At 59.6% G+C, this 21,992-nt stretch overlaps 7 protein-coding genes across 7 annotated transcripts; 4 read left to right on the forward strand and 3 right to left on the reverse strand.

The window, feature by feature from the left end:
- Positions 1–89: 89 nt before the first annotated feature.
- On the forward strand, positions 90–3,965 carry GGTG_07312 (hypothetical protein). Its single transcript, XM_009225136.1, has 2 exons — positions 90–2,927; positions 3,007–3,965. Exons 1-2 carry the CDS (start codon positions 213–215, stop codon positions 3,133–3,135), a joined length of 2,844 nt encoding a protein of 947 aa, XP_009223400.1. The 5' UTR covers positions 90–212; the 3' UTR covers positions 3,136–3,965.
- A 3,052-nt stretch (positions 3,966–7,017) lies between these two features.
- On the forward strand, positions 7,018–10,021 carry GGTG_07313 (nitrogen metabolic regulation protein). The gene has a single exon (XM_009225137.1). It carries the CDS (start codon positions 7,968–7,970, stop codon positions 9,621–9,623), a length of 1,656 nt encoding a protein of 551 aa, XP_009223401.1. The 5' UTR covers positions 7,018–7,967; the 3' UTR covers positions 9,624–10,021.
- A 464-nt stretch (positions 10,022–10,485) lies between these two features.
- GGTG_07314 (rRNA-processing protein FCF1) lies at positions 10,486–11,927 on the reverse strand. The gene is made up of 3 exons (XM_009225138.1): positions 11,694–11,927; positions 11,131–11,609; positions 10,486–11,048 (listed from the first exon to the last, which is right to left on the reverse strand). The coding sequence occupies exons 1-3, from the start codon at positions 11,727–11,729 to the stop codon at positions 10,949–10,951; spliced, it is 615 nt and encodes a 204-aa protein (XP_009223402.1). The 5' UTR covers positions 11,730–11,927; the 3' UTR covers positions 10,486–10,948.
- A 35-nt stretch (positions 11,928–11,962) lies between these two features.
- GGTG_07315 (hypothetical protein) lies at positions 11,963–14,319 on the forward strand (the record flags this gene model as incomplete). The annotated part of the gene is made up of 4 exons (XM_009225139.1): positions 11,963–12,013; positions 12,098–12,632; positions 12,718–14,151; positions 14,207–14,319. The coding sequence occupies 4 exons, from the start codon at positions 11,963–11,965 to the stop codon at positions 14,317–14,319; spliced, it is 2,133 nt and encodes a 710-aa protein (XP_009223403.1).
- On the reverse strand, positions 14,295–16,124 carry GGTG_07316 (3'-5' exoribonuclease CSL4). The gene is made up of 2 exons (XM_009225140.1): positions 15,439–16,124; positions 14,295–15,362 (listed from the first exon to the last, which is right to left on the reverse strand). The coding sequence occupies exons 1-2, from the start codon at positions 15,928–15,930 to the stop codon at positions 15,195–15,197; spliced, it is 660 nt and encodes a 219-aa protein (XP_009223404.1). The 5' UTR covers positions 15,931–16,124; the 3' UTR covers positions 14,295–15,194.
- Positions 16,095–17,595, reverse strand: GGTG_07317 (oxidoreductase). The gene is made up of 3 exons (XM_009225141.1): positions 17,316–17,595; positions 17,087–17,217; positions 16,095–17,023 (listed from the first exon to the last, which is right to left on the reverse strand). The coding sequence occupies exons 1-3, from the start codon at positions 17,478–17,480 to the stop codon at positions 16,246–16,248; spliced, it is 1,074 nt and encodes a 357-aa protein (XP_009223405.1). The 5' UTR covers positions 17,481–17,595; the 3' UTR covers positions 16,095–16,245.
- Positions 17,465–21,156, forward strand: GGTG_07318 (hypothetical protein). Its single transcript, XM_009225142.1, has 2 exons — positions 17,465–18,894; positions 18,973–21,156. Exons 1-2 carry the CDS (start codon positions 18,396–18,398, stop codon positions 20,892–20,894), a joined length of 2,421 nt encoding a protein of 806 aa, XP_009223406.1. The 5' UTR covers positions 17,465–18,395; the 3' UTR covers positions 20,895–21,156.
- Positions 21,157–21,992: the final 836 nt, after the last annotated feature.

Raw genomic sequence — 21,992 nt, forward strand, 5'->3', positions numbered from 1 at the left:
CGCGGCCCATTGGCTGTGGCTGTGGCTGTTGTGTGGTTGCATGATAGCGGGGCTGTCAGCACGGTGGGAAACGTCCCGTCAATGGCGACGCCAATCGCCTCACGTCAGCTAAAGGCCGCCTAGCTACAGCCTCAGATTTGAACTTATGCGTACCCATCATCCCGGCCATCCAGTCAGATCTCAAAAACACTTCTAATACCATTCTAGCCGACATGGATTCGGGCGCGTCTACGTCGGCCTCGGGCCCTTCTCCCGAGGGGCCCGGCGACGTCTCACACCCGCAGAAGCATAAGCGAGTCCGCATCCTGCTCTCGTGCGGCCCATGCCGCACCTCCAAGCTGAAGTGCGATCGCGCCTCACCGTGCAGACACTGCGTCAGAAAGGGCCTGCCGCCAAACGAATGTGTGTATGCGCCGCCGCCCACGCGCCGTCAGAGGAATGGCAACCGTACTGGGCCTGCAGGCGGCGGAGTGGCGGGCGTTGGTGCGGGATCCAAGGGTGTCGCGGGCCGGCTCCGCAGGCTCGAAAGGATGGTGCGGGACCTGATTGAGAGCGGCGGCGAGGGGGCAGGGGACGGCGGACTGGCAGCTGCCATCCAGGAGCTGGAGGAGTCGCGGCGGGCGGCGTCGACCAAGGTGGTGTCTGCGGACTCCAAGAGAGAGAGTGAAGAGGCAGAGACCAAAGAAGACGGCAACTCTGAGGAACAAGGCAGCGACGGCGCGGCGGCAGAAGCAATAAAAGTGGGCGAACGGCTCGGGGCCGAAAACACGGGCCAGGTGGTTCAGGGCGAGCGGGCGGTGACGTGGGTCGGGGCGACGCACTTTCTGGCCATGTTGGACGACATCGAGGACCTCAAGGCCTACTTTGACGCGCCCGAGGAGGACGGTGACGACGACCAGTCGCCCGGGTCGTGCGGGGCCTTCACGGGCGAGACTCAGTCGCCCGAGATGGTGATACTGGGCAAGTCGATGCCGCGGACCCGACAGGACCTGCTCGACATGATACCGCCCCGCGCCGTGCTGGACCGGCTGATGATGATTTTCTTCAGCATCAACACGCCATCGGCGCACACGGTGCACCGCCCGACCTTTGCGCGCCGGTACCGCGACTTCTGGGCAGACCCCGACGCGGCGCCGCTCGAGTGGCTGGCCGTGCTGCTCCTGATGCTCTGCGCGACGGTGCACACCTCGTCCTTTGCGTCGCCGCACGAGCTGCAGCCGCTGGGCGCCGAGCACCCGGACGCGGCCCTGCGGCTGCTGCGCCAGTACCGCGCCGGCGCCGGCTGGGCCCTCGTGGCCGGCAAGTATACGTCGCCGAACCTGGTGAGGCTGCAGGCCTTCGTCATGTACGTCGAGACCGACTTCATGCTGCCGAACCACTCCAAGATGACGTGCTACCTGCTCTCGGGCACTAGCGTGCGCCTCATGCTCAAGCTGGGCCTGCACCGCGACCCGTCCAAGCTGGCCGGTGGCGGCGGCGGTGGTGGCGCCATCACGCCCTTCGAGGTGGAGCTGCGGCGGCGGCTGTGGAACATGGCGTCGCAGATCGACATGCTCGTCAGCTTCCACGTCGGCCTGCCGTCCATGATCTTGGGCATCGAGTCGGACACGGAGCTGCCGCGCAACCTGACCGACGACGACCTGGACGAGCACATGGCCGCGCTCCCGCCCGGCCGCCCGGACTCGGACTACACGGCCATGACGTACCCCATCTGGAAGGGCACCATCTCGCGCGTCTTTGGCCACGCCGCCCGCTTGGCCCACTCCATCGGGGCCCCGCCCCTGTCCGAGGTCGCGCGCGTTGATGCCTTGCTCGAGGACGTGTGGCGCCGCGTGCCGCACTTCATCAAGGCCTGCCCGCTCTCTGATCTTGTCGCCGAGCCGCCGGGCCGCGTCGTCCAGCGCTACGCCATCACCCAGCACTACCGCAAGACCCAGTGCGTCCTACACCGGCGCTACCTCGCGGAGCCGAGGAGGAAAGGGCAAAGCGGCGGCGGCGGCGAGTGCAATAGCAGCAGCGACAACGACGACGAGCGACAAAAGGACTACTCGCGCCGCGCCTGCCTCGACGGAGCCCTGACCATGATCAACTTCCAGCGCATCGTTTACGACGCCACGCGCCCGGGCGGCTTACTACACCGCGCCTGGTTCCTGAGCCCGGTGGCCCGCCACGACTACCTTCTGGGCTCCGCTATCGTCTACGTGGCCGTGCAGAACGGCCACTACCGAGACGATGACGACGACGACGACGGTGACCGCGGTGGCCCGGCGACCGCCGACGAGAAGGACGGCAAGAACGCGCCGCCGCCGCCACTGCCCACCAAGAAGGCCTTGATGGACGCTCTACTCGAGTCTTACCGGCTCTGGGTGCTGACGAGCGAGGAGCAGCCCGACGCGCGCCCCGCGGCCGAGATGCTCCGCGTCATGGTCCAGAAGGTGAGTCCGGACGCGGAGAGCGGCCCGACGCCGCAGTCCGTCGCCGGCGAGCAGGCGTCGCTGGAAAGGATGCGGGCCGAGACCGCCGACGTCCCGTGGTCCATCGCCATGCCGGGACATCAGAAGACGCCGGCGCCGGCGCCGGCACCGCAGCAGGAGCCGGACCTATGGGCGATGCCCACGCGTTCGGCCCCGACTGGCAGGCCCTGGGAGCAATACGCGGCGGACGTCATGGAATATGCGCCGCCGCTGTCGAGCCTGTCTCTCGCCGACAGCAACGGCGACGCCGTCTTCTCCGGCGCGGGGGCGGACAATCCCTACGGCGGCTCGTCAGCCACCACCGGCACCCCCACGCAGCAGGTGCCCATGCACGCGAGGAACTTCGGGCTGAGCCCGGCCGTGCCGATGGCGGTGGACGGCGATGCGGGCAGGAGCAGCAGCGAGGCGGGCACGCCGTGGATGGTGCCCATGGATACGGAGGCGCTGGACTGGGTAAGCCCCCCGACCTACATACAACCCCCATTGGCCCCCTACGGCTCCCCCTGCTGACCGCCGGACCCACGCCTCGTAGACCCTGATGGACGACGTGATCCGGGCCAATATTGAAATCACGACCGAGTGGGGGCCCAGCGCCGACCAGCCGCAGCCGCCCCTGACTGAGGTGGAGCTGGACTTCGATCCACAGTTCTGGGTCCGGTGAACAGGACACACACGAACAGATGGAGAGCGAGAGAAGCCCGAACCCCCAGGAAAAGTCGGGGCGGAGTCGGTCAGGGCGTCGGAAACTCCTCCTTTCCGAGCCAGCCCATACGGAAAGCAAAAGCCCGTCACAAGACTACGCGCGTATGTGCTGGCCTCGCGTGTCGACCAGCGCGGGATGGTGGAGAAACCAGACGATCCCAAAGAAAACTAGGTATATACATACCCCTCCCTCGGCATGGCAGGGGGAGGGAGGGAGGGATATGTTCTAGAACGGGGTCCTTTGGGCGGGACCGTCCGTGGAGCGGACGCACGCACGCACGCACGCGGAAAAAGGGCAAGGCCTCGAAAGGACCGACGACGACCCCCCCGCGGCGGGCTTGGCGATACCCGCCAACAAGCTCGCCCCGTGCCATGTTCCCGTGACCGCCAAGTCCAGTTATTCTATCCCGCCGTAGCGGTGACAGGACAGAGCGCTGATGCGGGGGGGCTGGGGCGTGTGCGAACTGTGAACTGTGGTAGATCTGTGCCGATAGTCTGGTAGCTGGCGCGGTCAATGTACCAGTACGACGATGGAGTCGCAGCAGCGGTGGCAGCCGCGGTCTAGATTTTGTTTTGTGGCCAGAGACCAAGCAACCAGTTGCAAAAAGGGAAAAGCTCTCGGTCATCAAATAGGAGATTGAGATTGCCGTGACTTCCTCAGAGCCTCATCCGTCCTCGCCCCGGCTGCTGGTAATCGGGGCAAGGGGAAAGCTTGTAGCTGGGCATTGGCAGCGCCGCTAGGGTAGACCTAATCTAAAGGTGGTCACGTTGCCATGTGTTCGTTTTGGGGAGAGGTGTCTGTATGACAGGAAGTGAGCCTGACGCGCACTTGTGTAATTAATGTGTGTGTGTGGCCAACCAAATGCACCATGATGCCGTGTAATGACGCCTCAATTGGATGGGGGTGCGGATTGCTAGGTGCACCCAGGCACCAGAAAATAGGCTGGCCAATAAGGGAAGCGTTGGCGTAATGATTGCTCGAACGGTTCGAATAAGCCTTGGTGGCCAGTATGGCTCCGCGGAGATGCCAGATAAAATCTCGGGCTGGGGTTGGACAGAGGGTCAGCCCAGCGAAAGAGAAAAAAAAAACCATGACAGGATGGATGGACGCAATGAATTCTGCTTTTTTTTTTGCTGTTCTCCCGGGCTTTTTTCGGTTCCGCCAGATCGGGATTATGGTTACCCCATTTGTACGTAATTTGCACTAGGCTCCCGGCGGTGGGCTGGCGTGATGTTTTTCTTTTCTTGGTGCTGGTTTTGCTTGTCCTGCCTTGATGAGTTCTAAAGGCATAGCGTGATGTCCAGCAAATGTGTCCGCAAGCGTATCAAAGAGGCAATCAACGTATCACGGTGCAAAAACAGTGCACACACCTGGCGGACCAAAAAGTCGATGCACCTACCAACCAACTCTCGAGGACCAATACAGCCTCACAACGAGAGACCAAAGCCAAGATGAGGTGCCATGTGACTTTCCATGCGGTTTGTGCTGCAGCCATCGTGCAGCCGTTCGTTCCCCGCCGGAAAAGGGAGGGAATAGGGTTGGTTGGCTGGCCAGGTCGATGCGCATCCCTCCTTGAAAAAAGACTAGCTTTCCGAAGCAACGCATTTCAGCCTCGTCTTTTTGTTGAATGAAAAAAAAAAGAGGAGGCCGACTTCGGGCTCGAAGTTCTGTTTTAGGGAATTTCCACCCGCTCGTATTTTTTTACGTATTTCGCACCCAAGAAATCTGCGCGGCGCTGGAACCCGTTACGTTAGTCAAATCCACCAACCCCAAGTCGGATTGATTCCACCCCCCTTTTTTTTCGAGGTCAGCAGACCTGAAGTCGCGATGCGTCGTGAGGGAAAGCGACTCCACCATGGATTGGAAAGCCGCTGGCGGACGGACTAGGATTGGGGTCGACAGCAAAGAAAGACATTGGCAAACCCGCCAGCAACAAACCCGCCTCGCAAGCCCGAGTGTCGGCGCGCCCCGGCTGCCGGGCTGTCTTTCCGATAGGACTCTCGTGGGGTCAGAAGGTCGCGATATCAGCTCCCCGGCAGCTCAGCCGCCATCCGGCTCGGGGTTGGGACATGGAGGCCCCTGGCTTTTGTTGCTGCTTGGGGCAGCAGCGTCCCAAGCCGTCCCAGCCTGCCACTTTGCCAGTCCGTGGTTGCTGTGCGTGTAAATGTGGTGCGCGCGTGTGTGTGCGACTCGGCCAGCCAAGGCCTATAGCTGCCACCTCCACCGATTACCTAAAAGACTGAAGGCCGCTGGGCCGGCGGTGAAGTTTTGCTGCTCTCTATCGCTTCTCACTGCTGACCGGTCACACCGGCCCGAGGCGAATCCCCCAGGGAACGGGGCATCGTTATCTCTGCGCAGTGCGTACACGAGAAGCGCAGCCACCCCGCCATTGGCCAACTGCGGGAGGCGGAACTAGCAGGAACTCCTTGCAGGGGGCGTCGATGTGATGTGTGTTTATCCTTGTCCCCACCCCCTTGGACATGCACCACCCCTTGGACATTCGACACATGGAAGCAGCTCAACCAGCTACTGGATTGATTGTGCGCGTGCCCTTTCCTCCGCGGGAAGCGTGGCGGGGCCCTGCGGCTTTGCGTTGCTGGAGCCCAAAGACTGGCAGCTGGATGCGATGCAACTGACTTTGAACTCGCCCCTTTTTTTTTCTTCTCTCGGCTCCTCTGATGCTGATGGCGCCCGGCTTTTTGTCGCTGTTACCCCGGATATCGCCCACGCACGCAAGCACGTTCCGCCCGCTAGTGGTTAGCCTGCTTGGCTTTCGTTTGTAACCCGGTCCTTGTTAGTCCTACTTTTTTTTTTTTGTCTTTTTTTTTCTTCACTGTCATTCGGATCCAGGCATTCAAGTTCCTGCATCCACTTCACCTTGAGAGCCCAAACCCCGCAGATGAGATGGAATGTAAAGAGAAGAAGAAGAAGAAGAAAAAATAATGCGCACGGTGTACACAACATACCACACCAGTGTCTTGGACCACTGGCCAACGCGATAAGCACACCGGCCAGGATAACATGGTAGTCAGGGGCTGATTGGATCGCCGATAGGCTCCCTATTCCTCCTAATTTATATGATAGCCAGCCGGCAACCACCACCTTGGCATGCTGCGTAACCGGTCTGCCAGTGACGCCTGCTGACTGTGATGTCACAGTATCTGTACCTTGGTCGCGGCCTGGGCGTGGCCCGATGGCATGTCTCAAAAGTAGCTCTCCGCACCACATACCGCGCCCTGCGATATCGCGACCGTATGTACCGTACATACAGCACATGTGCCGCCAGCCGACCAACAACCTCCCTCTCCTTTGCGTACGACTCTCCCATGCTGGGGCCCTTTTCCGCTCCCGCGCCTGATTAACCCCGCCGGCCGGGTGCGTGTGAGCTCAATTTTTTTTTCTGCTTGGGATTCCCCATCCGCCGCGCCACGCCCCCCCTTGTCGGCCCCCCACATTAGGGCGGCCGTTGACACTGAAGCTGTCTGGTCTATCAAATATCGTGTGTTCGTCCCGTCGTCCGATGGGGGAGGTAGGCAGGCAGGCAGCTAGGGCTGGCCAGGGTGGCTGTCTGCTACCTCCTTACCTGGGTACAGGCCACTGCCTAGGTCACCGGGCCACAACGCGCACTTTCTGGACAGCTCCTGTTTATTCTCTATTTTATCTCGTTCCTTCTTTTTTCTTCTCCCTGCCGTTCCCCATCCCTCACCCCTCCTCTTCCGCGCCCGCGGCTCCAGTGGCTTTCTTCTTGTCATGCACTGCCCCGCAGCCGAACGAGGCCCCGCTAATATCACTGATAAAGGCCTGCAGGCCTGGGCCTTGGCCATTGAGCTTCACAAGCGTGCTCCCTTGGCCCCCGAAAGAAGAAGGAAAAAGAAAGAAGAGCGTTTGCACCCCAGACGGGAAATTCGCCCATTAACACCCACCAAGCGAAGCCCATCGCGGCTTCCCCAAGGCCGCTGCCGGCTCCTTTTTTTTTCTTTTTTTTTTTGTCGTTTGCCGCCCGCTTCCTTTTTTTCCTTTTCTTTTTTTGTGTTCCTGTGGCGCCGACTCCATCTTTTCCTGTTTGTCATCTACTTCTGCGCCGCTTCTTTTGGTTCTTATTTTATTTTTATTCTCCCTGCCATCCCCTAAGGTACCTACCTCCGCGTGCACGCCCCTATATCGGACCTAACCTTGTGCCCGTCTTCCAAAAACTCACATCGTCTCAAACCGGTTCGTGCTTGTTAGAGGACTTTCTTCTCCGCCGGGCCCATCTCCACCTCAATATTTTTTGTTGGTCTTGGTGCAACATCCAGGTTGTTACTGTCAAACAAGCGCTCGGCCAGACTGAACTGTCGTGTTCCCGTCCGCAGCCACCTGTTGGGGGAGCTCCTAAATCGGATCTCTTATCAGTCGCCGCTCGACTGCTGCGGAACGGGACAATCCAGTGACTGACGCTCCCAGTTTGCTCAGGCGACACTCGTCACCGTGTCTGTCACCGTTCGCGAAATCTGGGACACCAAAACGAAGGAGGGAACAAAGTGAGAATTTCACTGCAGCTCGGACAGCTCAGGCCAACCTGAGGCACGGATAGAGAAAGCAAAGCAAAGAGAAGGAAACAGGTCGGAGAGCCTGCGCAAGCCGGGACGGGCAGGACTGATTCAGCAAGGAATTGAGCTAGCCTTGAACCTAGGTTGACGGGGCCTTGAGAGCCGCATCCTCGCTCGGGATCAGGACCTGGACTCAGCCTGGCGCCTGAGCCCGCCCGAGGTGCTTCGTCTCGTTGGACCGAGCCAGGCCGCCTGCATCAAATGCCCGGCGAAATCCTAGCAGACCTTGCCATACGGCCAGTGGTCTCAAATACAGGACCCCGCCCGGTCAAGGCCATTCACTCGGGGACAGCCTCGGCCGCGCCGACGACGACAACCACCTCCCCCAGGAGCCTCTCTGTCGCCATCAACAGCGGCGCATACACCCACCAGAGCCACCCGGCAAATACCCACTGCCAGCAGCAGCAGCAGCAGCCGCCCTTGGGCGCCGAGGTCGAGCAGCACCTGCGCTGCCACAAGCACAAGCTGTCGTCGTACTCGGACGGCAGCCCGCTGAGCCAGTCGCGCAACAACTCGCTGACCTTCCGCCCCGCCAAGCGCCAGATGGCGACCCCGGACCAGACCATCGCCGTCATCAACGCGAGCGGCCGCCAGACGGCCTCGCTGATCCGCTACTGCACCGCCGTCGGCTTCAAGGTGCGCGCCCAGCTGCGCAACACCGACGGCGTCATCGCCACCGAGGTCTGCACCAACCCCAACGTCGAGGTGCTCGTCGGCGAGCTCTACACGCGCGGGCCCTCGGCCTCCAAGTCGGACGTCTCGGCCGAGGGCCCGCTCTCGGGCATCGGCGTCAACCGCGCCCTCGTCTCGGAGCTGTTCCGCGGCTGCCAGCTCGCCTTCATCAACACCACCTTTTACGGCGACGAGGTGGCCATCGGCAAGGCCGTCGCCGACGAGGCCAAGCGCGCCGGCATCCAGCACTACGTCTACTCGTCCATGCCCGACCACGCCGCCTACGACCCGGCCTGGCCGAGCCTGCCGCTGTACAGCTCCAAGCACAAGGTGGAGGAGTACGTGCGCTCCATCGGGCTCGAGGCCACCTTTGTCTACGCCGGCATCTACAACAACAACTTCACCTCGCTCCCCTACCCGCTCTTCTGCATGGAGCTCCAGCCCGACGACGGCTCCTTTGCGTGGCAGGCACCCTTCCACCCGGACGCCAAGCTGCCTTGGGTCGACTGCGAGCACGACTTTGGCACCGCCATCCTGTCCATCTTTAAGGAAGGGCCCCGACGCTGGGGCGGCGGCCGCCGCGTGCCCATCGCCTTCGAGATGCTGACGCCGCGCGAGGCCTGCCGCCGCTTCGCAAAGGGCGTGGGCCGGCCGGTCCGGTACGTGCGGGGCCCCATCGAGGTCAAGGTCAAGATACCCGAGGGCTACCGCGTCCAGCTCGACATGGTCGAGCGCCTGTACTCGCTCGGCGCCGACGACCCGGCCCGCCAGCCCCCCTACTTTGGCGACCGCGAGATGGAGGCGGCGTGCCCGGGCGCCGCGCTCGAGCTGTGGGGCGGCCCGCGCCTGCTCGAGGAGTACGCGCGCGAGGAGTTCATAATCGAGGAGCAGGCCAACGGGCTCAAATGGATGCTGGACGACGGCCACAGGAATAGCGGCGCGCCACACTCCAACCACCACAATAGCCACCACCACAACGGCGACCCGGGCGTTCACCACGGTAACGGGAACGGCCACAGCAACGGCCATAGCCACGACAGGGGGGAGGAGGACGGCGGGAGGGAGGTGACGCAGGCTTCGGACGACGACGACGACGACCGAGACGACGACGACGATGACGACGATGATGACGATGGGCTCGTCATGACCGGACCGAAGCGTCTTGAGGAGAAGTGGCTGGCGTGAAGCCTTCGCGGTAGTCGCGAAACTCTCGCCTGGGGTTCCACCTTTTTGACCTCAACCATCATCCCACCTCCATCTTCTCCCCTCTCTTTCTCACGAGCCACGCCACATTTCATGCCGCAACGTCAGGCGCATCATCAAAGCGATTTTCCCTTCTTTTCCCTCTGCATATCCTCTTTTTAGCTCTCCACGCACCAACGAAAAACAAGAGATGAGCGAGTAGGCGGGGAGTCCCGATTATCCCACACAGTTTGTGGTTCATTTTCATCAGTCGATATGTGATGATCAAGTCGAGGGTAACGAAACCCGGGAAAAAAAGAATAAAGGACACTGGAGAAAAAATATCAGACATCTGCCCCTGGGCCATTGGGCGAGTCCTAATAGTCTCGCCGCGCTGTCTTCTGTTGGGGTTTCCGGGGGCGTCTTCGTTCCCACTTCTGGCAGGACTTGGTTGTCCAGAAGCAGAGACAGCCACACACGATCAGCGAGGAAAGCCGCGTGTTGTTAAAGTTGTTATCGTTGTGTTTATTTTGAGAAGTCCATCGGCCACATGTGCAAGGGAAACAAAAGCTGTCGAGAAAATCGGTCGTATAGCGTAGCATTTGAATGGGAACACCCATACCAAGGAAATCCCGCGCCTGTGCCAGGTGTTTGTTCGTCTTGTCTGGTCGGTCAAGAAGAGGTGGGCGCTCGGGGGGTGATTTATCGTGCTGGCTTCCTGCTGGCAGTCTTTGCATCCGAGTATCGGACTCGAGGACATCTCCGCGGCCAGTGCTGCATGCCAGCTGGCGCGGAAGAATTTTCTCTCCCAGGGCTGCTTCTATGTTAGCCCGTCCATTGGCTGTCAGGAACTGCAAAGATCTACAGCTGCATTGCATTTGATCTCGGGTTTTATCCCAGTCGCCTTCTTCGAATTGGCGGAACTGCCGGCCGTCGTCAAGGCTACTGTGGGTTTTGTTTATTTGCCTATCGGGTATCTTGTGCATCATGCCTATCCAGTCCTCAATCACTGTGAGAACGTCCGCCCCTATTTTGGGGACAACCTGCTCCTGCTTCGTCCCTAGATGCGTGACCGGACATCATTTGCTGCTGCGTGTCTCGCTACATCCAGCATAGCAGCGCTGCATGCTACCACACCGTCATGTCCTGGACATTGCTCATCAGCCAGCTTTTTAGCTGGTGGTTCCGAGCCCGGCCGGTTACGGAATGCGGATGGCTTGCATCCTCGGAGATGTCTCTTCTGGCCACTCCGCGGCGCAGGAGTCCATCAAGCAGCCAGGCCCACCATACGGCCACCGATATGAACGAATCGCTCCTCTGCAGGAGCTCTAGCTCGGTGCACTGGCCAGGCCTTCGATCAGGTACTTCTTCTTGGCCACCGTGACGAGTGGCACACCGGGAACCTTGCGTATCCTCCTCTTCAGGTCCCTGTTCAGAGTCGCAGCGGTTAGTCAGCCGAAAGTAAGAGAAAGGAGCATCTCCGAAGAGGACAAAACAACGGGCCACCCACCTATCGTTTGTCGCAACCAAGTAAATCCTGTTCTTGACCACCCTATCAACGAGGCAGTCGTCGGCGTAGACCTTGTGGTCGCACTTTAGCCGCTGCCACCTCTCGTCCCGCGCAATGCGGAGCGCGATTCTGTACTTGGGCCCCAGCTTCTCGAGCTCGGCCATGACGCAGTCGGTGATGATGGGGCGCGCCGACGCGTACAGGCAATCCATCAGGCCCTCGAGCAGCTCGATCTTGGCGCCGACCGTGTGCGTGATGAAGGACGTGTCGACCAGGACGTTGTAGGGCGGCACCAGCGCCGTGTTGTGAGCGAAGAAGAGCGCCGACGACACCTGCGGCACGCTGCGCACCACCTCGCCGCTGCCGGGCGCCGCCGTCGACGATGGCGCGGCCGCGGCGCCGTCCTTGGTCTTGCCAGAGCCGCCCGTCGGCGTCTTGGGCTTGAGGCGCTCGTCGCGCTTGCCGATCAGGCGCTTGGTCTGTTGGGCGGCAAGGAAGGGGAAGGTCAGTGGGCGTCAGGGGTATCGGGGGACTGCTGGGAATCTGGGACAGCGGCCACTCACGGTCGCAAACTTCCTGGTCCGTTTGGCGACACCCATCCTAGCAGTGATGAGCCGAGAGGCAGAACTGTTGTCAAATATGGTAATGTCGCGGGTGGAGGGGCTCAAGCTGGGCGGCGCATCGGTGTTTCCTGCACAGTGGACAGAAAAAAATCCTTATCGGGGAGTGCCAAAGTTTCTTATCAACCGTGGGTCCATACGGGCAGTCAGACAGTGGCCAGCAGTTCAAGGTGCAAAAGACAACCTCGAACACCTGAGCTGGGCGATTCGCCATGCCGGTATTTACCGGTATCTCGCTCAGCTACCTTGTCAGCATGGGCGGGGTGTGTTACCGTCGCGGGGTTGACTGACATGCCATCTGGCGACAATGTGCAATCTTTGGCACAATTATCTATCGTGCCCACCAGACCTGCCGACTACATCGCCAACATCAGCCGTCCTGGATACATTCCGACAGGATGGGTGACGGCCATTACGGGGATGCGCCTAGGGCCGCGAGTGAGGCGGGAATTCCGTTCAACAAGCATCCCTGCGAAAATCTTCAATTTGACGGCATCTGGCAGATCAAGCCTCAAGCTGGCGCTTCCGCGATTCTCGGCTGTTATCGCGCTATATTCCCTGGACTCTGGACGCTATTCCCGCGGGGAAGACTATGTGAAGTCTGCAAATTGATTCACTTCGACCTTTGGGCCACTTTCTGTCGAGAGGTCAACATCACCGCTTTGAAGACTCTCCGGCCAGCACTCCCAGCCGAGATCACATATTCCGTCGCGTACGTCTCGAGCCATGCAAGCCAACCTCCTTGTGCTCACGGGCAACATTCAGTGGCTATCCAGGGGGAATCCCCTTTACACCTTGAACTTTGCATCGACGTGAATGTTGAGGCCACACCATTCAATAAGTCCCATTTCCGCCGCACATATCAAATCAATCCAGTGGACGGTAAGGCTCCCAATCGACCATTTTCCTTCCGGCACTGTCCCCATTCCGACTTCTAATACCTCATACTCACACTTCTTGCACCAAGATGATCTTGCGTCGTGGCTTAGCGTTGAGCCCCTGCAGCCATTCTTGAGCGCAAATGACATCAGCCTTGTTCAGTCCGCAATAGCAGATTGTGAACGGAACCACGAAAGATGCCGAACACGAACCTCCGAGACCTTTCTTCCCACACGGTTGATAGATTTGGGCGCTCGCGGATCCGGGTCAAACCCGACACTGGTCGTCACCGCGCAAAGCCCCAGGACTAGAAGCAAAAGGAAATATGCAACTTTAAGTTATTGCTGGGGCTCGTCCTCTGAGGCGGCCTCGCAACTTACGACCACAAGAGAGACCTTCACTCAACGTTCCAACGGCATCCCTTTAAGCACAATGCCCAATGTGGTGCAGGACGCCATCGCCGTCTGCCACGCAATAGGTATCCGGTATCTGTGGGTTGACGCCCTGTGCATCCTTCAAGATGACGGGGAAGATTGGGCTCGAGAGAGCGAGCTGATGGGCAAAGTATACGCGCACTCATACCTAACTATTTGCGCCGCCAATTCCAATTCGTGTCGACAGCCATTCCTCCAGCGGGTACACGCCAGCTCGAAATTTTTGGCCTTTCGATCCGAAACTTATCCTCACCTGGACTCCAAGCGCATGCTATTCCAAGGGCGCTTGCATAAAGGAGATATCAATGGCCATTGGGGAAACATACCGGGCTTGCTCGACAGCAAATGGTTCGACCGGGGGTGGGTTCTTCAGGAACGACTGCTCCCTTTACGGTGTCTAGTATTCGGGGACCAGCTCTTCATCATCTGCAACGAACGCATCATATCCGGGGCGGGGGGGGATGTTGATGATAATGTACAAGGGGAGATGACAATCGCGGGCGTCATCGACAAGACGAAGCGCATCCTTGAGCACCACCGTCAGCCGGTGCGGTTGGCGGCGCGGTTCTGGGACCATATCGTCACGACGTCCACGAGACTAGAGCTCACGAACCCGACCGATCGCTTGCCATCTCTAGCAGGACTGGCCCAGCAATTCGGAGCGGCAATGGAGTTTCTACCGTCCGACTACCTGGCGGGACTGTGGATGCCTTTTTTGCCCACGTCCTTGCTCTGGGTCCCGGAAGGGATGAGTAGTTGGAGATCCATTGCTGATCGCCTCGAAGCCCTGCGCAGCCCAAGGTCGTCTGGAGCCGCGTCGTGGAGCCCGCTTTCACTACGCGGCTGTCACTTCACTGGCAACCCCAAGATATCTCTTGATGGCCACATAAGGACAGAGTGTGAATCCATCAAGGGAGCTGCGACTGCCAACGGCTCAAACTGGTATGCCACCTCCACCGGGGCCCGCCTAACGGTGACGGCAAGAGCAATCCATATGCCGCTGGACCTCAGAGGCCTTTCCCATGACGTGTGGGCGCGGCGGGTCACCAAGGATGGCAGGTGCGCGGCCTACTGTTACTTTGACTTCGGTGAGACAGAGCCCTCTGAATTCGGAGAAAACACCCTGCTTCTGCTCCTCTGCAGCTCCTGCTCAGGCGGCAGCGCGGACTTGTACGATTGGGGCGACGGAGCCAAGCTTGACGACGACGACGAGGACGATGAGGACGATGAGGACGATGAGGACGATGTTATCTTGACCGAAAATATCCGCCGCGTTAAGAGTGAATATTCACAATGCGGCCCCGCGCAGCTAGACTATGCGATCCCTCCGATGGAGGAATGCTTGTTATGCCAAACTCCTGGGCTGAACAGACGTGCCTGGGGCTTGGTCCTCCACCCGGCCGGGGAAGAGAATGTCTATTACCGCATTGGGATGTTCATGTCGCGTGCGCGCGAGGCGGGAGGGACGGCCTTGTTTTCAGGGAGCCAGACCCGGACCCTGGAAATCATCTAAGTTGATGCCTGGGGCGGACCTGGCTCTCGTTTGACCGCAAATACTGCCTTCTCTTGACGGACACCAAACTCCTCTCCCTCGGAGCAGGGTCAACCGGGATGAGAAATGTGTTCGCATATCCCTACTAGCTGTCCTTTTCATACATTTTTCTATCTTTTTCTCCCAATGCGCCTGATCTATCTCGTTGCTTCATTTCGCCTATCTATAGAGTCACGTTGAAGAGGTGTCCTTGCGGCAGCCAGATTGGAATAGCATGCTACCTCGTTCATCGTCAAGGGGTATATTCCGTATCATCACTCATTGGCAAGCGCAGAAGCTCGCCTGATAGTAGCTCCTACGTAGCGCCATACGTAATGCCATCCACCAAAAGTAGTAGCACTGAAAAGTGGCCCATGCTTGAGAATCCCCATGGCTCGCGGTTGCCTGTAACGGGACCTTGTCACATATTTGGGCTGTTTCGGTCGCACCAAATATGACGGCATGAGTGTGAAGCCATCGTCGGGTTGTGGCGAGGCAAACATCACCTAAATAACCGTCGAGTCTCCCGCGATATAGACGGCAAGCTCGCAGCCCAAGGAAGCAGGTTATGACAGGTTGCACGGGTAGAATATGCCCGCCTCATGGCTTTGCTACCTTGCGCGGTTCGCTCAGTCCGGTCTCGGGATCCTTGTACTCCTTCCAGCTGACTGGGTACATTGGGTTCCCAGCCTCGCTCGTGGCCATTATGACACCCAGCTCATTACTTGCGGTGGACAGGTAGTAGTTTGCCTGGTCGCCAAGTGAGATCTGACAAAGAGAATACCAAAGTTAGCGGCTTGCGCTTGGTAACGGCGCAAAGAACAGAGACGCCTGCATCACTCACCACCTGCGCGCGCACGATATCCCCCGGCCTGAAGCTCTCGTGTATCCTCACGCGGTCCTTCTCCGTCGCGCGCACGTCCCTGACGCGAATGACGCCCTGCCACTCGGCGTCGAGCACGGCGTCCCCGATGGCCAGGATGGACACGATGGCCTGGGCGTACGAGATGCGCGTGACGCGGCACAGCACCAGATTGCCGACGTCGGGGAGCACCTTTGCGCTGCGGCGCTGCTGCGGCTCGCGCGACACGGAGATGACGGGCAGGCTCGAGGACGGCGGGGCGACGGCGGCGACGATGCGGTTCGGGCGCTTGGCGGGCCCCGCGGGCTTGGGCGGCTGCGACACGTGGATGGCGCCCAGGAGCGAGGCGTACAGGTTGGACTCGTGGACGTGCGTGCCCGGCCCGGCGCGGTACTTTGTCGCGGGGCCGAGGAGCTGGCCTGGGAGCGCGAGGGCGGGCGCCGCCGCTACCGCGGGCGCCGACGATGTGGCCATGGCTGCGCGTGTTGCCTAGTGGCTCTGGCGGCTCCTGTCGTGGGCTGGTGTCGGGTATGCCTTGGGGCGGCGGCGGGAGGCAGTCGGGATAGGATCCGATGGTGGCTTTCGTTGCCGCCCAAGGTTTCGCGGCGATGAAGTCACCAAAAATTCAAAAGCAAAACCTCGCATTTTCCCCACGCCCCACATCGTTGAATGTCTCCACTTTCCAGGAACGGAATCTCTCCTATTAGCGGGTGGCCTTGAGCAGCAAACGCTGCCCAAGGGTTCCACCAACTCGGTTCCTATCTAGGAAATATCCAACAAAATAGGCACCTATTTGGCCTTGTCGTCGTCACCTTCATACAGTGTCAAGTAGCTCGCCTTGAGACGCATATGCAGGTGCTCCTCTGCCGTCAGCACCTTGCGCTGATCGTACGGGTTCCCCTCACGTGCCTCCTTCCCCTTGGCAGCAAACTCCCGGACGCGCTCGCTCGGCACAGGCTCGAGCGCTACCGAGCCCGCAGGGTGACAGAAAAAGGCCATCGAGTACCGCGGCTGCGCGTCATCCTCCCCTCTGGCCGCTGCAGCGGCGCGCGCATCCTCGCTCTTGGGGAAGACGACACGATGCACGGTGCTGCGTAGCAGTCCCCCGGTCCAGTAGCTGAGAAGGTCACCAATGTTGACCAGGATGGGCGGGGCCGGGTCCGACTCGGTGCCGGGAGGAGAGACGGGAACGGGGGCCCAGTTGTTCTCCCTGGTCAGGATTTCGAGGCCGGCCTGGCCCTTGAGCCGAAATAACAGCGTCAGGCTGCCGTAGTCAGAGTGGGCACCGGCGCGGACATCGTCGGTCTGCGCGTCAGGGGTCGCGGCCAGGGGCGGGTAGCGGAGCCACCGGAGGGTGGTGCCCGAGGGGCCTCGTGATGGTAGGTGGGCAGCGCGGAAGAAGTCAGGAGGGTCCGTGGCCAGACCGACGCCGAGAAGGGCGTTGAGTTTGAGGGCGAGGTCGTGGCACTGATGGAAGAAGGTGTCGATATCGGCGACCTGCGAGGAGATGGCCGGTGGGAGCGGCTGCTGGGGAACGCCATTGACGAACTCGCCGAAATTGAAAGCCCTACCTTGGTCAGTGGTACTGAATGATATCTGCCGGGAAAGGGCGCGCGCATAGGCAGCCTACTCTTTGAAGTCGCCAACCCGCTGGTGTGCCGGATCAAGAGTCTCGACGTGCATGCCAGACCAGCCGCGGTTGTTCTTCTGGATGGTGCATTGCTGCTTCTCCTCGGTTGGCGACGCGAACAGCGTCTTGGACTGAGTTCAGTTCGATGCGGGGCAGATAGCCCCTCGACTGATTAGCCTGGCTGGAGGAGAGCTTTCTATCGAGTTGACGGGGCTCTGCAGCGCATTACCATGGCAAAGGCATTCTCTATAGCCTCCAAGGGGATATCCCTCCCTTGATTCTTGATGTACACAAATCCATGCTCGACAGCGGCGTCAACCAGTTCCCGAGCGACCTGGGCTTGGTCCTCGGCCGCGATGTCGATGACGGGGATTTGCGCAGCTGCGGCCGCCATGTTGCTATGGCGTTACTGTATGGAAAAGAAAGGCAATCACCGAATGTCTGGGCTGTGAGTGATGCGAGGTTTAGCTCGGGTGACTCCTCCAGCTCCTCTTATCACAGTGGTGTCCACACCCTAGACCATATATAGGTAGTAATAGTAGCCCGTCGAACAGCTCCGCCCCTCGGCCCCGAGTCGATGCAATACGATAGGCCGCAGTCCCGCCCGAGAGCTACCGTCGCCAACAGACGGCCTTGAGCTCAGATGAAGTTCGCACTCGGCTTTTCGGCCACACGATATTTGGTCTGGCGCGTGGCCTGGAACGCATCAGGAAATAGCAGGGAACCTGGAGTGCTGGCGTGCATCGCTGCACCCGTGGCTCCTGCACCAGTTAGAGTGGAGCGGTCTTGTTCCATTGGCCGTGATCCTTGCTGACGTAACGCACCACGCAGCCGTCCGCTTCCTGGCGGCAGGTGCGCCTGCTGCAAGTTTGAGCTCCAGCCCAAACAAGGCGTGATGGTCGCCCGTCGCTGCGCCAGGCCCACGATCACTCCTTCCACACCAACCGTCCAGCCAGCTGGGACCCAGAATTTTCCTGTTGTTTGCACGCTCTTATCTTTCTTAGCTTGCTTTGGTATTTTTCTTCCTTTTTCGCTCCTTGTTTTCTTTGCGCCGTCTCCTGTACGAACACTTCTGCTGCCTCGAAATGACTGGCGCAGGTCGCATTTTGAGTTGAGACTGGAGCCGGGCAACAACAGGACCCTACCACAGGCGTCGTGTTGCTTTCCGTCCCAATTTTGCTCCCAACGCCGCCCTGCACTTGCCCATTCCATCAAACCGCGCGCCTCAATTTAGTCAATTCGCTACTTGGCTACCTAGGTGCTTACGGCACCCAGCGCCTGTATTTAACTCGCCGACCTCGCTCCCACAATGGCTTCCCCAAGCTCCCCTCTCGCCATGTCCGACGCCGACGCCCCCAGCTCGCCCGTCCGCCCCGACAAGTCCTTCGCGACAAACGACGACGACGACATCAGGATGCCCGACGCAACTCCCGAGCCCGTCGAAAAGTCGCATCGCGGCAAGGGCGGTCGCGCTGCCAACGCTTCGCAAACGCCCCAGCAACAACCCGTTATCGGGAAAATCCGCCATCTCAAAAAAAACGATGGCGAGCCTTTGTGGCGCGAGGACATCCAGTACGACTTCCTCAAGGCCGTCTTCGACGACGAGCAGAAAGTCTTCACCAACAGCTTCGAGCCCGAGCGTCTTGGCAAGCAGAACTTCGCCGACCTGTACATCGACACCATGTCGAGGAGCAGCAAGACCAGCAAAGTCCTACGCGACAAACTGCTCAGCGATCGGGATGCCGCCAAGGGCATGGCCATGGTCTGCCTGCTCGTCAACATCGGCCGCATGAACACCACGCTCAACTGTCAGTCCGCCATCGCCGCGCTGCCGTGCCATCGTGCACTGCATGCCTCTTGCTAACCCGACGGCCTGTTCTATCCAGTCTTCCCTGAAATGCGAGCCCAGCTCCGAACATACCACGCCATCCCATCGCTTCAGGCCAACCAAGATAATAACGCCTACAAGCAATTGCAAGATGCGCCAAGGTTAAAATCTATTCTCAAGGGCGGCGCCGAGGATCGCCCAGAGCCCAACACACTAGACAAAATCAAGGCACAGGATCTCCCACGCACCAATCCCGTCAACCTCCTTTTTGTCATCATCCAGAACGCAACCAAGATCGCCGAACTGCATTTCCCTGCGAACCACGAGTTCCACGACCTGGTCATGAAGACGCAGTATACCAGCGCTTCTCGAGCGCGCGCGTTTCTGTGGATAATATGGTTCTACCTGGAGTCGGATTTCACAGAAGAGGGCTGCGAAGAGAATCCCTTTGGTCCTGGTGTGGATTACGGGCTCGACGTCGCGAATCAGGGAGTGCCGCAGCTGAAATTGATCAAGCCAGGCGACCCCCCTGAAAACATCGACACACCCGAGGAGAAGGAATTCGGTGAGGAGAAGAAGAAAATGCGAGCCAAGATCATCGATGCCGACAAGGCTTTCATCAACGACTCGCAGAGCAAGCGTGGCGCCCGACCTCGCACCTCCTTCCTGGCCAACGGCGTCGACGACGTGCTGGCTGCAGGCAGCCCGAGCGTCCTCCCTCGTATGCGCCCCTCGCGCAATGAGTCGGATCTGGATAGTACCCGGTCTACTCCACCGCGATCGGTGCAGCGCCAGCTCGCAGGCCCTGTCAGTGGCGCTCGTCGTCCTGTCGCCCTCAAGTACCAGCTCTACGAAGGGGCTTCTTCGCCAGCCCCTGGCGGGCCCGGGGGCTCGAGCGCCCCGACCATCGAGGGCGTGGTCGCAGCGCGCAAGCCTCGTCCCCCAACAGCCCACCAGATCGCGGTCGAGAACAATAGGGCTCAACGTGTGAACCACATAATCGATCGTGGCGTTCGCAAGGCTCACCATTACGCACGCAAACAACGGCGCGCGGATGGGGCCATCTTCCGTGCCGTGCGCCGCCTTCGTGCCGCCACGGACGACGAGCACCCTATGATTCCCGATCCTGTAGACGACAGTGAGGGAGAGGAAACGATCATGGAGAATCAACGCATCATGCGAGCCGGGGTTAACCAGCCCGATCCAGCGTTGCATTGCGGCACATATCACGGCAAAAAGACTCCGTACAGGTCTCGCGGCTTCGGCGGTCTCTGTCTGCTACTGCGTGAGGAGGATGACGACTTCGGCGAGGAGGTGGCGGCCTATGCAGCTGTCTTTAGGCGTGCCACCCGGAGGCTCGACCGGTGGCACGAGTCTGGGCCCAACAGTGTGATCCGGCCCATCAAACGACCTAGGGTTGTCTTGCCCGACGACGAAGGGGGACTTAATGGGAGGGACCCCAACGAGACCGAGGATGAGATGGACCAGACAATGGACCAGACCATGGATCTCACAATGGACCAGACTGCGCTCGGGGGCGATGTCTCAATGGCAGATACGATTGGGGAAGAGGAGGATTTCACTATCGATGCCAACTCGGTCCTCACGCCGCGGGGACAAATGCGACGGAAGCGAGGCACTGGCAATCGAGTGGCGGCCCTTAACGGCTCTTCCCGTCGCCGAACAACGGGCTCTCCAGCTGCCAGCAAGAGGGGCAAGCCGGCGGTCAATGGCACCTCCAACAAGCTCAACACCAAACGCACAGCCGACGCGGAGGACGGCGACGAACTCGAGGACGTGGACAAGCTGCTTTTGGGCATTGCAAGTGGCAGTGATGCCGAGGCCGGTGACGGCGAGGCCGGTGATGGTGACGCCACGGACAAGGACAATGCCAAGGACAGCGACGACGAAGGCGGCGACCTCAACGACCTTGACAAGACGCTGTTGGGGATAGGCGACGAGGTCTCGGACTCGGACTGAGAGCCAGGACCAAAGCCTACGGCTTTGTCGCGTTTATTTTTACTTTTAAACTTTGTATAATTGGTTTACGCCATCTAGTTTACCCGGCGTTGTCTAGACAGTCTGCCGGTTTTCAGCAGTGATTTCGGATATTGGTGGGATGGACGTTGACATTCGACATGGGCGTCGACAGGGAGCGGCAGCAATTTCAGCTCTCGGGCCCAGTGTATGTTTATAGCTTGATTTTATTTTTGAATGCGAAAAAGTACCTCCGCCTCAGGCATTTCTTTTTTTCCTGTTTCTCACAAGCGCTTGCAGAGTATCTCGACGGCAATTTCCGGGATTTTATTCCGACTCTCACCACGACATGCACCTATAGCGCCTTGTAGTTTCTGAACTGGTCTAGGGCCATGTGCAGAGCCGTCTTGTCTCTGGATGTGTTAGTAAGGAGTCTTCTAAACGGCTATCACGAACCACGACGACACCGAGTTGATTGGCCCGAACAAGGAGTCAGTCAAGAACAGTGTGTGGGCTTTTGCGGACTCATTTGCCCGTCGCGACGGCTACGTGGTGGGGAAATGTTCTTCTCGCTCCCGCTGGCGTCTGTTACTCTGGGGTCCGGGACGTAGGAGGACCCGGTATCGTTCATAAACAACCACTCGACGACGAGCCTGGCGCTCCGCCATCTTGAGCCTGGCAGCGGCAGAGAAGACTCGCGACGGGGGCACAACAGAGGGAGTGCGCACTTCGCGGAACGACGCCACAATGTTTACAAAATCAGGGAATCCGGTCTGGTCCGGTCACTTTTACCAATAAGAAAAACGCGTGGGCCGGTCCATGAGACGGCATCGTCAGGAAGTTTGCCAGTCCTAGAGTAACAGTAGGTGCTTGCCGCCGATAATGTATATTAAAGTACCGTCCAGGTACTAGTGGAATCCAAGTACCCTGGCGTGCGTGATAGGCCCGCTCCTATATGATATAGGCTATATCTTTTTGAAGCGCGGACGGAAAGACGCTGTGCTAGCTGGCGGCCTAGGTGGGCGTGTATAATGATATGAAGGGGGTAGGCTGTTGGTTGCTCCTTCTCTCGCGTCGATCGCCTGGTCCGTACTTGGTGCG

This window comes from Gaeumannomyces tritici, assembly GCF_000145635.1.
Source record: "Gaeumannomyces tritici R3-111a-1 unplaced genomic scaffold supercont2.3, whole genome shotgun sequence".
In the NCBI taxonomy this organism is placed as follows: Eukaryota; Fungi; Ascomycota; class Sordariomycetes; order Magnaporthales; family Magnaporthaceae; genus Gaeumannomyces; species Gaeumannomyces tritici.

Coding starts and splice junctions, on each gene's coding strand:
- GGTG_07312 (XM_009225136.1), top strand. CDS start 213: ATGGATTCGGGCGCGTCTACGTCGGCCTCGGGCCCTTCTCCCGAGGGG. Junction 2,928..3,006: donor ATACGGAGGCGCTGGACTGG/GTAAGCCCCCCG, acceptor CACGCCTCGTAG/ACCCTGATGGACGACGTGAT.
- GGTG_07313 (XM_009225137.1), top strand. CDS start 7,968: ATGCCCGGCGAAATCCTAGCAGACCTTGCCATACGGCCAGTGGTCTCA.
- GGTG_07318 (XM_009225142.1), top strand. CDS start 18,396: ATGGCTTCCCCAAGCTCCCCTCTCGCCATGTCCGACGCCGACGCCCCC. Junction 18,895..18,972: donor CATGAACACCACGCTCAACT/GTCAGTCCGCCA, acceptor TGTTCTATCCAG/TCTTCCCTGAAATGCGAGCC.
- GGTG_07316 (XM_009225140.1), bottom strand. CDS start 15,930: ATGGCCACATCGTCGGCGCCCGCGGTAGCGGCGGCGCCCGCCCTCGCG. Junction 15,363..15,438: donor ATATCGTGCGCGCGCAGGTG/GTGAGTGATGCA, acceptor TCTCTTTGTCAG/ATCTCACTTGGCGACCAGGC.
- GGTG_07314 (XM_009225138.1), bottom strand. CDS start 11,729: ATGGGTGTCGCCAAACGGACCAGGAAGTTTGCGACC. Junction 11,610..11,693: donor GGACCAGGAAGTTTGCGACC/GTGAGTGGCCGC, acceptor GCCGCCCAACAG/ACCAAGCGCCTGATCGGCAA. Junction 11,049..11,130: donor TTGGTTGCGACAAACGATAG/GTGGGTGGCCCG, acceptor GACTCTGAACAG/GGACCTGAAGAGGAGGATAC.
- GGTG_07317 (XM_009225141.1), bottom strand. CDS start 17,480: ATGGCGGCCGCAGCTGCGCAAATCCCCGTCATCGACATCGCGGCCGAG. Junction 17,218..17,315: donor TAGAGAATGCCTTTGCCATG/GTAATGCGCTGC, acceptor AACTGAACTCAG/TCCAAGACGCTGTTCGCGTC. Junction 17,024..17,086: donor CGGGTTGGCGACTTCAAAGA/GTAGGCTGCCTA, acceptor TGACCAAGGTAG/GGCTTTCAATTTCGGCGAGT.